Consider the following 15,571-nt stretch of genomic DNA (forward strand, 5'->3'; position numbering starts at 1 on the left):
TGCCATGCGCTTTACACTTTGCATTTAGATTGTTAAAACAGGGCCCTAAGTTTACTGGAAGGTGATCTACAAAATATAATGAAGAAAATGGCACGAGGTACAGAAAAGCACAAACTTTAATTTACATGAAAACTGAAGTTGTTTTGACAAAATATCTGGCCTAGAAAACAATAACAACTATAAACATGAACAATGTGTTGGACATCAAAAAATTCAATATCCAGATTTAATCTGTTGGGATAAAATCAGACACATGAACGTTTAAACTTCAGATTTTTGTGGTCCAGTCAGGACAGGATGAGGATGAGTCAAAATCCATGCAGCTTCACCGTAACGCAGAGAAAAAAAAATAAAAAAATAATCACTGAAGAAAACCAACACCAAGCTCCAACTGGATTTTTAGAAGTTCTCAAGTAGTTCCATAATCCTCTTCTGCTCACTTTCCTTAAACTCCTCGCTCTTGCCATCGCCAATATTTTCTGCATATTCTGAAAAACGAGAGGGAAAAAGAAACAAGATGTTTAGTCATTTGGATGAATTTCATGTACGCCACCAAGCCCTGCCAAGAAAGCCTTCCTAATGCTGTCTCAAAGAAGAGGCAAGACTTTAATCTGAAAAAAAAAAAAAAAATAAAATCAAAGGGAGAATTTGTATCCCTGAAAGTATTTTAAAACATTTGTCACACGTCCGTTTATTTCCAGACCCTCTTCTTCATATTTGGAGGAATGGATGGAAAAAGCTAGGCTTTAGAAAAAGCCAAGTCTGGAGTTCAGGGTATGAGGTAATGGGATTTAAGAAGTACCATCCTTAAACGGGCAAATAGCTTTAAGATCCATGGCAGTTTGATGTGTGCCTTTGAGAGCGTGTCCCTCAGATCAAATCTGCTGGTTTGATTGAGGTCTGGCTATTTCAAGACACTCTAGTTTCTCGTAACCTGCAGCGAGCTGGAACGGTGCCCGAGAACTCAAAGAGCTACAGACGCTACGATGAAAGCAACATATGCTTAGAATGAGACTCTTATGACCACTCACCAATGTGATCGGACTGCAGTAAGGACACTTACAAGACTCCTCAACTTTACACAAAATGAGCATGAGGTCTTATTGATTTACCTGGAAATCTTCTCTTCCACTAAAGCTCTGATATGGCATTAGCATCTGCATTATGACGCCAGGAAAAGCATGTGGACACGTTGAGCCAGGTTTGACGTCATTGACAGCAAATAACATTGGTTCTCGGCACATGTTGTGACCGTGTGAATATGCTGAATGGAGAATTAGATTTGAGAGCTGCAGTGGAGAACAAGATCATCCAAGATCTAATTTCGAATCTAATAGAAAAAATTAACCCAATAGTGATATTCAAAATACAGTACTATATGCAGCTAGTAAAAATAAGTATTTAACACATCACCATTTTTCTCAGTAAATATATTTCTAAAGGTGCCATTGATTTTAAATTTTCACCAGAATTTGGTAACAACCCAAGTAACCCATACATACAAAGAGAACAAAAACACATTCAGAAATTAAGCTATAAGTAATTAAAATGAATGACACAGTGAAGAAGTATTGAACACATGAAGAAAGGGAGGTGCAAAATGGCATGGAAAGCCAGGACACAGTAATTAGAAAGCAATCCTATTAAGCCAATATTAATCCAATATTAGCTGGTTCAGTCTCAGAACCTACAGTACCAGGATAATGAAGATGAAACATTTCAGCAAGACAATGATCCCAAACACAACCAAGGAAAGTCTCGATTGATTTCAGAGAAAGAAAGAAAAAAAGCAGCTAGAATGGCCCAGCCAATCACCTGACTTGAATCCAATAGAAAATAAATCTAAAGATCAAAGTTCATAGAAGAGGCCCACAACCTTCAAGATTTGAAGACTCTGTGGAAGAATGGGCCAAAATCACACCCGAGCAATGCATGCCACTGGTTTCTCCATACAGAAATATATCTTGATGCTGTCATTACCAACAAAGGCTTTTGTACTAAAGTATTTAATACATTTCAGTAGTTCAATACTGTGTTCCCTGTGTCATTCCAGTTTAATACACACCTTTAGAAATATAATTAAAGGAAAAAATGTTGACGTGTTCAATACTTATATCAATATGTTTTTACAAAAACTGATAGTTCAGAAATAATACTGAAATAACACTAGTTTGCAACTAAATGAGGTTGAATAAAACAAAATGTATTAACTGTCAATCATTGGTGAACAATTCCTTTAAAGATTATTTTTAAGGTGGTTTCACATTAATAACTCCATTTATGCATTTGCCAGATGCTTTTATCAAAAGTGATAAAACATTGCACTGAAGGTACAGTATGCTGTCAATTCCTGCATTCCCTAGGGATTGAACCCATAACCTTGGTGTTGCTTGCGACATACTCTACAATTTGAGCTATAGAAAAACCTGTCTTTAAAATGAAAACAAGCATTGACAAATCGTTCACAATAAGATCAGAAATGTGCATTAAAAAAGAAAACAGTCCGTTTTGATTTCATGCTGACTTTAACAGTGTTTTTTGGAAGTGTACACAGCAAGCAGCAAGCGTGTAAAGGTAGACATGCTCTCGGATTAGTTTCTAAGCCCTGCTCAAGCCCTGGGACAGAGGATCAAACCCAATGAAAAAGAAATAAATAAATCAATACGATGGGGTTTTTTAAGAAGGGAAAAAAGCAAAGTAGCACATTGAAACACAAGCCTGAGGGCTGGAGAGAGCGGCTGAAATAACACAGAGGGAGGATTGCGGGAGTCTGCATGCTGGATGATTTGAGGGGGATTATCCATTATGAGCTCTGAGATGTTGGAAACTTCAGCCCACTGCAGAGGCGCTTCCCACTGACACCAGTACACACAACTCAAGGTCACGCATCTAAGAGTATGACACACTCTGTATGACTCAAATGCGGCCTTGGAGCGCGTCGAGGTTTCTGTAGGCGTTTTCATTTCCCAATTTATGCAGTAAAACACAGTCGCCACCAAACTCAGCAAATGAAACCTGTTTCCGCCAGTGATTTCGTGATTTTTTTTTTATCTAGGTAACAGGCATTAGGTTAAACTACAAAAAATGACCAATAAACCGTGACAATGACGTTATAGATGTTGCTTACACCAAAAAGCGTTTAAAAAAATAATGCAAGAAGTGCTTTTAGCTAATATGCATGCAACAAAACAAGGCAGTGCTTTTACTAATGAGTTGATTTGTTCATTTCATCAAAAATACAGGATGCACAACAGCTGCTTTCTCGAAGTAAAAATTCCAGTTATTCTCTCCATTGAAAAATGATTGCCTTTTATTAGTCAATCTTATTTAACAGAGACGTTGCAGATAGAATGATAAAACAATAGAAGGATAAAGGATACAGAACAGAAATATCAAGTGAATGAGGTAGAACAAACAATATAATGATATATATATATACAGATACACAGACAGAGAATGAGACAAAATCACAGACAGTATGAACGACAGATAAAACAATAGACAGACAGATAGAATGATATGGATGGATAGAACCACAAGGAAACGGCAGACAGACAGATATAACGAGAGCCAGAATGACAAACAGAATGGCAACAGATAAACAGAATGATAGACAGATGGATAGATAGATACAGACGGAACAACAGACAGACAGATAGGACGATAAAGGTAGAACAGCATGCATGTAGACAGAACGACAGAGAGATAGAAATACATGAACACGTTTTAGGCATCTGCCCAACCCAAAACAACAGTGTTTTCCTACTGTGTACTGAAACATTTCCATCAGCCAAACCAGCAAACAAACTGCGATGACGGTTAAACCACAGAGCAAACACAAGCCGTCTAATTCCTCCAGTAACATTTGTTTTAATTTTGCCCGTGATTGTGTTTAATACCGCGTAAGCACATTTGCAGGGGCCTGGCACACGCTCGCCCGTCTGACACGACCGCAGCTGCTACGGAGTCCAGGTGAAAATTTCAATTTCTCACCGAGTCGCAGCGGCCCGGCGGGGCACAGATCCGGCCTACACCAGCTGCCCAGAGACACTTTCACACTCCTCAACACAGTCTTTAGTGTGAGGGACGCAATAAAAGCTGCCAAATCACAACCAAGACTTTCACTAGGATCTGAAGAAAAACTACATCATCAAAACAGTTGAATGTGCGGTAGTAAACTACATAGTATTTCTGAAAACTGGCACAGATTGAGCTTCCTAATCAGAATATTTCAAAAAGCTAAATATAAGCAAGAGAAATAGATCATGAGTTCAGTGCTAACGTTTAATTGTCATACAGATAATTGCCATTAACAATTCTGTTTTGTTCATGTTACTTCGTGTAAGCTTTAATGCATTTTTTTTTACTTTCAATCATATATGATACATTATATAATACTAAAAATAGACTGTTATTATTTGCTTTAATCCTGTGAAACTTAATATTTATGTAACTATTTATTAAATATTATATTGTAATATTATAATATCATGGATTTTGTTCTGACGATACCTTTTTCAGAAAAAATGCTTTAATGCTGTGAAAATGAATACAATTTATATAGTTATTTATCATATATTTTAATACATTTGTTACGATCATGAATTTTATGCGGACAATTGTCACACAAATAATAGTGTTACTTGGTGTAAGTCTGATAAGTTTTTTTTTACCCTTTTCTATCACATATAATAGAAATATAATGGAATAAAAATATAAATAGACCCGTATGATTTACTTTAATGCTGTGAATATTTATGTAACTATTTTTAATACGAATAAATAGATTGATCATGAATTTTTTGCTGACAATAATCATGCAAATAATTGCAAATGATGATTTAATTTTGTTTCGAAGTTATTTTTTACTTGGAATTGTAATATAATAATAAAAAAGATAGACCTGTATGATTCACTTCAATGCTATGACCGTTATTTATAATACATCTTATAAAAATAATATAAATTATTTATAATATAGTTAGGTATAATATAATTTACAAATAATTTGAGTATTGTGCAGTTGTGATATTGCTTCTTCTGGACTGATGCATGCAGCACCCGCTGAGTGCCATTAAACCGCTTGAAAGATCAAAGACCATTTTTAATATAACTCAGACTGGATTCATCTGAAAGATGTCATGTCAAAGAAAGTCATATACACCTAGGATGCCACGGGGGTGAGTAAAACACAGCCTAATTTAAATTTTTTGGTGAAGTAATTTATTTAATCAAATCACATCAGGCCTAAATATGACAAATATAAACAAATATGCATTTCCAATTCTAATATGTTTGAATTTAAATATGTTGCATGTAAAATCCGAACATTTTCTAGAATCTGCGGTGAATGGACAGGCTGAAAGAGCTAAAAATAAATGAAATGGCTCACATGTAGCACTTGTATCCCAGACACCATTAGCTCACATTAATAGCACCTTCTTAAGAGCAATGCTTACGTCTTTGAACACCCTCGGCCGCCTCTTTAAATGAGCAGCGAGAGCGCTGTCTGAACCATTACAACCCGCTGTTTTCATCTACATCACAGTTCAGGTGGGAACCTCCTCCCCCCGATGAATCATTAATGAGGAAGTGCAGGATTTAACGAGAACAGAAAGAAAAGGGTTGTGCTTTCCATTAAGTGATTTGGGAAAGAAAGCGAACTTGAATAGAAGACAACAACCAATCAAAAATTGTAACTATAAGCCTAAATTATAAGATGCAAGACAACAAAACATCAGGAAACTTAACAGCTGAATAGCAATGCACTGTAATACTCCATTTAACATCACCAACAAAATCCTCACAAAGTTATTGCCAATATTTGTCATACAGATACGGGACAGGACAGCTGGAACGTCCCTCCAGACAGAATATTGTTCACTAAACTTTCATGAAATTAAATCAAGAGACTCTGGTTCTTCCCAAGAGAAATACTGGGTGAAGTATGGAAGAGTAGAAGTGGAGAAAAAGAAGGAAAGTCAGCACGAAAGAGCGAGAGAGAAACAGAAAGCTGTCAAGACTTAATCAAGGTGCTCTGGGCTGAAGAGTGGGCGCAGCCGAACACCTCGTATCACTCGAGAGAGAGAAAGAAAGGATGGAGGGGAGGAAATAAAGAAGGAAATATGCTGCAGAGCACAGCAAACCTTTAGCTTTAGCAACAGGGAATCTGCTTCAGTGCTGTGTGTGTGTGTGTGTGTGTGTGTGTGTGCTGATGGCCTGCGGACATGTGTTCATGAACCTGTGCTGATTTACACACTTTAGCCTGAGACTGAACTACTGAGAGAACCACTAGTGAACTCATCAACATCTACAGACATGAAGATTTAAGTGCTAAAGGTTAAAATCCTCCTGACAGATCAATATAACACTTATTGATTTACTAAATCAGCCGTTTTGAGATTAACCGCATTAGTACAGTTAACTAAAACTGAAACTAAAATTAAGACCATTATAAACATTTCTCGAGATAACACAAATGTTAACCAAACTAAAAATAAAATACAAAAATCTTTTTATTTCAGCTAGATGCCAAGGTAACAATTCTCGTTTTATTTAATTTAATGTACTAAAATAAGTGACAAATAACAGAATTTTTTTTTATATTATAATAAATAAATATAGAATAATAAATATACTAATAATTTTTTATGATAAAGAATACAAAAAAAATATAAGAAAACAATAGAGAAACAAAACCTGATTAAAATATTAAAACCATACTAACATCAGTCTAAATAACACTAGTTTGATTCAATTTTAGATATTTATATTTAAATATTAGTTAAATATATATACATGCATATATATATATATATATATATATATATATATATATTTCATTGAAACATTTTCATGACATAAAAATAATATATTTAAAACAGATATTTAAACACAATTACCCCACAATATCTCATCCCACATTATATTTATGTAAAAAATAAAATATTAAGAAATTTATTACGATACTTTTACCGTATTAGTAAAGTAATCAGAATTTAATGAGAATAACCAGTGAAAATAATGAAAAACACTCTAAATAAGCTGATGCATTACAGTAACAAATTTGGGTGGAATATACATTTAACTGATATGAAATAGTCGCTGTGCACATAAACCCTAAGGGTGATAAAAATAGGCTTGATTTTATGAATGCAAAGTATATTTTGTCTTTATATGTTGACATGAGCTTTAGAAATCATTTGTAATCTTACCTCTCATTATATGACGGACTATTTTGACGGATCCTCCCCTGAGATTGAGTATCTGATGGACTCTCTGCTGTAACTGAAAGAGAAAACACATTTCAGCATGCAGAATTAAAAACAATCCGCTTTACTCACACATGAAAGGGTGGAAACGTACCTGAGGAACGCCGGCGTTACAGATCTCCACCATGATGTAACAGACGAGCTGAAGAACAAAGAGTCCGGCGTCCAACCGTCGCAGATAAAACTCATCGTCCATCGCATCGTCGATTATCTCTCCACGACGAACCATATCCTGAAATGGAGAACTGACCATTAGACACTTATTAATAAACTAGATTAGTAACATTTGTTAACCAACTTTAAGATTGGCTTGAAAAAGCCTAGCCTCAAAGTCCGAAGCAGCTTTAAAAGCTTGAAGTTTACATTATGAGAGCACCGTGTTAACATGATTAGCCTGTTTCTAGCATGATTAGCATGATGCTAATTTGTTTCTAGCACAATTACAGTGTTGTTAGTATGATTAACACATTGTTATTTTATGATTAGCATGTTGTTAAGATGTTTTAGCATAAAATGTTGCTAGTATATTTGTTAACATGTTTCTAGCATGATTAGCATGTTGTTAACATGTTTCTAGCATGATTAACATGTTGCTAGCATGTTTTTAACATGATAATTAAGTTTCTAGCACAATTACCATGTTAGCATGATTAGAATGCTGTTAGCATCTTTTTATCATGCTTACGTTTCTAGCATGTTTCTAACACAATTACCACATTTCTAACGCAAATACTACGTTGTTATGATTAGCACATTGTTAGCATGTTCCTATCATGACAAGCAGGCTGCTAGTGTTTTAACAAGATTAGCATGTTGATAACATGTTTTAACATGAGTTAAAAACAAATTGCACAATTACCATGCTGTTAACATGTTTTTATCATGCTTATGCTACAAGCATGTTTCTAACAGTTACCATGTTGTTATGATTAGCATGATGTTAGCATGTTCTCATCATGATAAGCATGCTGCTAGTGTTTTTAGCATGATTATAATGTTAACAACAATTAGTGTGTGGTTAGCATTAGTAGGACGAATTAATAATAATATTCAAATTTCGACTCGGAAGCAGCAGCTTAAATAGTCGATCAGTAGGTTGTCTTTCTCAAGCCAACCTAATACATGCATACTGATTAGCAAGAAAACCACATGCATGTTTAAAAGGCTCTGGATAATTATCTCAGATCACTTCAAAAAGGTTATTTTTCACACTCTTCAGCTTTTCAGCACCTGCAGACGAATCTAAATGGACAAAGACGTTTGGCATTTGTTGAGTGCCATAATTGCAGCGATTGACATTGGCCTCTCTCCAGGGGATCTCAATCTTTTTGAGCATAAAGCGCTGGCAAGCTAGCAGAAAGGCTTGTGAACACAAAGGGAACGCTGCAGGAACGGCAGGCTGGCGAGAGCTGGCCGTCACGGGCTGCTGAAGACACACAGAACATGGCTCTGATCGCGGCGAGAGGCTTTCCAAAAAACCAGGACAGGTCAAATCACATTCAATGCATCTCCTGTGGACAGCATGTGATTTTATCCATTAAAAGTTATTTGCATTGGAAAAAGTGGGATTTCTGAGAAGGAAGAAGGTCAAGTTCATCTAGCAGTGTCTCAAAAGTGGCTTTTCCTTTTCAAATCAAGCATTCATTCATTCCTGTAGCTCAAACTGCAGAGCATGCGGCTAGTAACAATGTGGGTCATGGGTTCGCTTCTCAGGGTTGCATGAGCTTTTAAAATGTTTGCATTGAATGCAATACAAGTCATATTTGGATAAAGAATCTGCCAAATGTGTAAATGTAAAACTGTATTAAATGAATCATATTGTGTCTCATGAAGGTTTCATAAAATTCCCTATAACAGCAGCTAAAAACAATGATTGAATAGCTTGTGCGACCTTGCTGATGCTAGCTGAAAAGATAAGATGTTTCAATGGCCGCCCAAGTTAATAACATTTTGATAAAAGATTAAAAAGACAGACTTTTTTTTATTTAAAAGAATGCGGACCAATGAATCAAGCAAATTAAGACCAGAAATATTTTAATTTTTCATCTAAATCAACTTGTTTATATTATAGAATATATACTATTTATTATTAATAATAGTTTTATTATAAAAATGTATAAAAAATATTTTTAATATTTAAATATATATATATATATATATATATATATATATAATTTAAGTAATATAAAATACAGTAATGTAACATTTGTAATTGTAATTTATATATACACACACACACACACACACACACACACACTATTTAATATTTACAATAAATGTTACTGTAAATAGTCTATATATTCATATTAAATATGCATTAATATATATATTTATATGTTCATATACTCACACACACACATATACACACAATATATTTAATTTAATTTTAATATTTTAAATAAAAATAAAAAATTAGCTATATATTTATATTAAATGTTACGCAATTACGCAAAATAGGACAACGCATTAAGAAAGTAAATACTTGCGTTAATTTAAGGAATTCCAGTTCATACTTAAGGACTGATTTAAAGAGCGTGCAAAAAAAGAATACGTTCATCATCATCACGCTGTGAGAACAGAGCGCTTCGATCTTTCGCAGGCGTTATTCAGGTCTCGTTACAGAGGCACAGCCTTCGGCGAGTCAATTACACGAGTGCAAATAACAAGCGGCTTCACCTCAGGGACACAGAGTGATTTTTAGTCACTTCCTGTTGGAGAACTGCAGGTGTTAATATGACAGGCAGAACAAAGCGACACCGGGACCTGTGATTGAGTCTCACGACACACACAGACTAAATTAATCTGAGCACACCATGCCAGCATCTCCTCCATGGATCCTTTCGAGATTTCCCAAAGACCCTTGTGCGTGTGCACGAGTGTGGGGCGCTGCGGCAGAACGAGAAGAGCAGGGGACGAGCAGAGGGGTCTGTGTTTAGGAAATGCAATTCGGAGAGAATTTGTAGCTGTCATTAAGCAGTAAAAGGAGGCGAGACGGGTTCACATGAGCGCGGCGCTGACAGCACTCCGAGGCGTTTTTAAACAAGGGCTCTGCTATGGGTGATATACTTTTATAGCGCTCGGAGAAAGCCACGAACACAGTTTCATCTGCGGGGAGCGCTGGAGTTCAGTCGACGGGCGAGAAACAAGAGCAGACATTTCCACAGTCATATTCCTGTCACCGCTTCTCAGACACGATTTATAGTCCTAGAGCACAGAGTCAAATAATGTGGACGGGAAACACACACACACACACACACATTAGGATGGATGAGACACAAGCTGCAGGAGTCCACATCTGTGCCCAGATCACATCCTCAACATACACACGCCAATACCCCAGAGCACACACTCTATAACACACACACTCATACAGAGTATAATCACACACACACACACACACAAAAACATATAAGTCTACCCTACAATCACAACACACTCAGGGATGTTGGCTGATGAAATACAGTTACACAATGTGGAATAACTGCCCAACCTGACAATTATCATCACTTAGCATCTGCCTTTAATCATCTCCATGTTAATTATCGCTGGCTGAGACCCCACAACTTACATAACGAGAGTAACGGATCTAAAAACACACACCAACTACATTCTCCATTAATAAACCAAGTCACAAAACTTTAATAAAACCGTGCCACTAACATTATCCTTTATACTAAAACAATAACAGCCATAATAATAATAGTAGATTATTTTAATTTAGTTTATACAATTCTAACAGTGATAATATTTTTTTGTAATTAATATGCAAAAACAATACTAATCGATTAATAAGAATAGATTTTAAAATTACATGCAATACGATCAACGATAATAATACTTTACTTAATATACAACAGCAATACTTATGTATTAATAACAATAATAATAATATAGATTGTAAATGTGCAATATTATAATATTTGGAATTCTGAAAATGTTGACATTCACAATGTTATTAATAAATGATAATAGATTATTTTAAAAAGAAATACGCAGCAACACCACAATCAATCATTATTATTATTATTATTATAATTATTAATTTAAACACATACAATATTATCATATTTGGAATAAAGTTAATTGTTTCCACTCACAATGCTAATAATACTTTGCTTTAAAAATGTCATATGCAATGTCAAGATGCATTCACAATGCACTTGTTTTTTCTCAGTGTTTTTGAATAAACTTTAGCTTAAATGTGAAGTTTCAAAGGAATTCACATTTGAAGCAGGTCAAGATTAGAAAACAGATTAATACAACTTGATTTATTTATAAAAAAAATAATTAGTAAGTAGTCCAGGATCCACAAGACCATGCACTTTTTCACCTTTCTGAGTATTTGGATCAGTGTTTTAATTGAGATGAAACACTTTAAACGAGAGGTTTTTGTTTGGGTGTTGGTGGAGCTCTGACTGCACAGACTCCAGATGAGAAAGTGTGTGTGAATCAGCGCTCAGTGTAAAAGTTATACAGCGTTGGGTTTTAAGGGCCAAGATCCCACAGTGACGTTTGAGTCTGGTAGGTCTGCTCTTATCTTCACACACAGATCTGCCCTCGCCGAGGAGATACTGCCAATCAACCGCGAACGTGTGTGTGTGTGTGTGTGAATCTTACGTGCTTCTCTCCTTCGATCCTCTTGTCTGCGAGCTGAACGGCTTCCAGGTACTTAAAATGCAGCTCCATGAGTCTGTCGACCTGCAGAAGAGAGTGAACGAGGGCGAGCGTGTTACAAATGCACCCAAACACCAGAGATGTGCTTTAGGACCCAAATTTGCATTATGTGAATGATTTTCATATTTAACCACGGCAAACAAGACAAATGGCGGCTGTGTTATTTAAAGACAAGCAGAAGCATTCGTCATCCCCTTCCCAGCAATTCCTGTGACAATCTGAAGACGAACAGGAGTGAGGCATGATGCCCGTGTGGCCGAAATCTTTTAGCTCCAGAAACTACCAATAATGCACTGCTGCTGTCAGAGTGATGAAACAGGCCCCGGCAGGACTGTGAGGGTTATTTTAGGAGTAGTGACTGCTGAGCAATAACAGCACACGTGTCCGTCCAGGTGATGTATGGAGACCCCCGACAGAGACTAAAGGAGACGTATAACACAGGACACAGGAGAAAACGGCACGCTCCAAACAACACCGGCATGAAGCATTATTACACTGATGCACGACACAACGAGAGAGAGAGAGAAAACAGGCAAGAGGAAAGAAACCAAGGAGATAAAGAACAAAAGAAAGAAACAAAAAAGCATTGAGACTAAATTCATTAATAAAAAGATGAATAAAAACAAGCAACAGGTTTAATGTTTTATTCATAAACTAACAAACAAAGAAAATAAAGAACAAATGAAAAGAACAGAACAGACGCAAACAAAACAAAATGGCTATGAAAAAAGAACAAGCATAAGAATAAATGAAAAAAGGTAAATAAACCAAACTGATTAAGAAACACTCAAAATAGCAGGAGCAACAAATGAAAAAAAATGGAATAAACAAAAAAAAGAGACAAATTAAAAAGGGAAGAACAAAAATAAACCAACAAGAGCAAACAAAGATCAAAAAGCAACAAACTGAAAAAAAAGAGAAAAATAAATAATTAAATGGGCAAAAGAAGAAATAGTGAAAACAAAAACAAACAAACAAGCAAACCAAACAGAGGGAAATAAAGAACACCAAACAAAAGAGGAAAAGGAAAACATGAAAAACGTATCAAATAAAAATAAATAAATGATAGACTGAAGGAATTTATAAAATAATGAAAAAACAATTAACAAACAAAAGAGAAAAACAAAAACCAACCAAAAAATGGCATGAAAAAAAATTACAAATGAAAAAACAAAAAGCCAAAAAGGTTAAAGAAAACCAACGATAAAGGATAAACTAAAAGATTTCAAAGAAAATAGGAGAAAAAAAATTAAAACAAATAGAAAAATTGAAAGAGAGCACAAAACCAAAACAAAACTGAAGGAAATAAAGAACACTCGATGAAAGAAAAAAGAAGAATAAAAAAAAGAAACAAAAATAAATAGGCTATAGGATGATATGATGAATAAAAGTATGAACAAACGAAAGAAAGAGCCAACAAAAATCAACCGAAAATAACGAAATAACAAAACATCCAACCAATGAATGAAACAAAGAACAAATGCATGTCTCAAAGAACTAAAAGAATGAATAAACGAGAGTGTACAAAAATAAATAAATTAATAAAACATCCAAAAAAAAAAAAAACTGAAATAAACAACATATGAAAAGCAAAAAACTAAAGCATTAAAAAATAAAGGGGAAGGAAAAGATGATGGTGATAGAAGTTTCAATTGCGGTTCAGAATGTATTTAAAATGTTACAATTATAACAATTTGAAAGCACAACATTTCTATTGAAATGGTCAGAAAGTAGCACAGCATGTTCTGACTAAGTCTACATTATCTTTATGGCAGCATTAAACCATTAAACTCTCCTAAAGCGCTCTTCTTCCGTCACTCCGCCGTTTATAGAAGCAGAAGATAATAAAGCCGTATGTCAGCCGTCTTATTTTTACCTTCTCGCAGTCGTTCTCCGTGAACTTGCTGAGGAGACGACTTCTCTGCTGCCCTTTGAGGTTCCTCAGCATGGAGGCGATGATGGAGCACACATGCTCTGCCAGAAGAAAACAAGGCTTTAGTGTCCTGATTTAACACATTAGTGTCCTCCACTCACATTACATCAAGTTAAAGCAGCGAGCAATGAGTGGGAGGTGACAGCATCTGCTTTTCTAGACACAAGAGCTTAGACGTCCTCGGTTCATACAAGTCCTCCTGCAGTTTTAAAAAGTAGGTTTCAAACTTTCTCTTGTAGCTGTCAGAGTGAAAGCAGTGCAGAAGCGACTGTAAAGTTGACTTGAGAACACACTTGAATATGAAGGGCTGAGTTATGAAGACATTTTCTTTTCCTAACACTGCTTTTGCTGTCTGGATGATTTCAATCTGGACTTTTCTTGAATCACTTCTATAAGGCTTGTGGGTTTTATAAACTACTTGCATGTTTTTGAAAGAAGTAGGGCTGCAAAACTATTAGTTGCGATTAATTGATTCAAAATAAAAGTTTGTTTACGTACTATGTGTGTGTGTACATACATTTAAAAATATGTGTATGTAAACACTTGTATATATAAATATAAATATTTTACATATAAATCTAACTTTTTTTCTTAATATATACTCATGTATGTGTGTGTATTTATATATGCAAAATAAATATAAACAGTACACACATATAGTGTGTAACCATAAACTTTTATTTTGAATCGATTAATCGAGACTAAGTGTTTTGGAGCGCTAGAACAAAGTCTCTTTTGTTCACCAAAGCATAATTTATTCGATTAAAATACAGTTAAATTCTGAAATATTATTACAACTCAAAATAGCCATTTTCTATTTGAATATATATTAAACTGTAATTTATTTCTGTGATGCACAGCTGTATTTTCAACATCATTCCTCCAGTCTTCAGTGTCACATGATCTTCAGAAATCATGAAAATATGATGATTTGCTGCTCAAGAAATATTTCTGATCATCATCAATGTGGGAAACAGTTGTGCTGCTTCATATTTTTCAAATACTTACATTTGTTTTATAGAAAGCATTAATTATTAATTTAAACACATACAATATTATCAAATTTGGAATAAAGTTAATTGTTTCCACTCACAATGCTAATAATACTTTGCTTTAAAAATGTCATATGCAATGTCAAGATGCATTCACAATGCACTTGTTTTTTCTCAGTGTTTTTGAATAAACTTTAGCTTAAATGTGAAGTTTCAAAGGAATTCACATTTGAAGCAGGTCAAGATTAGAAAACAGATTAATACAACTTGATTTATTTATAAAAAAAAAAATTAGTAAGTAGTCCAGGATCCACAAGACCATGCACTTTTTCACCTTTCTGAGTATTTGGATCAGTGTTTTAATTGAGATGAAACACTTTAAACGAGAGGTTTTTGTTTGGGTGTTGGTGGAGCTCTGACTGCACAGACTCCAGATGAGAAAGTGTGTGTGAATCAGCGCTCAGTGTAAAAGTTATACAGCGTTGGGTTTTAAGGGCCAAGATCCCACAGTGACGTTTGAGTCTGGTAGGTTCACCAAAGCATAATTTATTCGATTAAAATACAGTTAAATTCTGAAATATTATTACAACTCAAAATAGCCATTTTCTATTTGAATATATATTAAACTGTAATTTATTTCTGTGATGCACAGCTGTATTTTCAACATCATTCCTCCAGTCTTCAGTGTCACATGATCTTCA

General features: G+C 34.9%; 1 protein-coding gene across 2 annotated transcripts in view; it reads right to left on the minus strand.

The window, feature by feature from the left end:
- Window positions 1-15,571, minus strand: part of ctnnbl1 (catenin, beta like 1) — a 196,092-nt gene that overhangs the window by 159,995 nt on the left and 20,526 nt on the right. The window contains exons 12-16 of one of the 2 annotated variants that reach the window (XM_059528468.1): window positions 13,822-13,919; window positions 11,889-11,969; window positions 7,366-7,503; window positions 7,215-7,287; window positions 384-488 (exon numbers count right to left, since the gene is read on the minus strand). In XM_059528468.1, coding sequence (XP_059384451.1) covers window positions 400-488; window positions 7,215-7,287; window positions 7,366-7,503; window positions 11,889-11,969; window positions 13,822-13,919 — 479 coding nt within the window. In that variant the 3' untranslated portion in view covers window positions 384-399. Of the gene's footprint in view, window positions 1-98; window positions 489-7,214; window positions 7,288-7,365; window positions 7,504-11,888; window positions 11,970-13,821; window positions 13,920-15,571 lie in introns of those variants that run through there. The other variant, XM_059528467.1, reaches the window with a different exon arrangement.

This window comes from Carassius carassius, chromosome 37, assembly GCF_963082965.1.
Source record: "Carassius carassius chromosome 37, fCarCar2.1, whole genome shotgun sequence".
NCBI classification, from domain to species: Eukaryota; Metazoa; Chordata; class Actinopteri; order Cypriniformes; family Cyprinidae; genus Carassius; species Carassius carassius.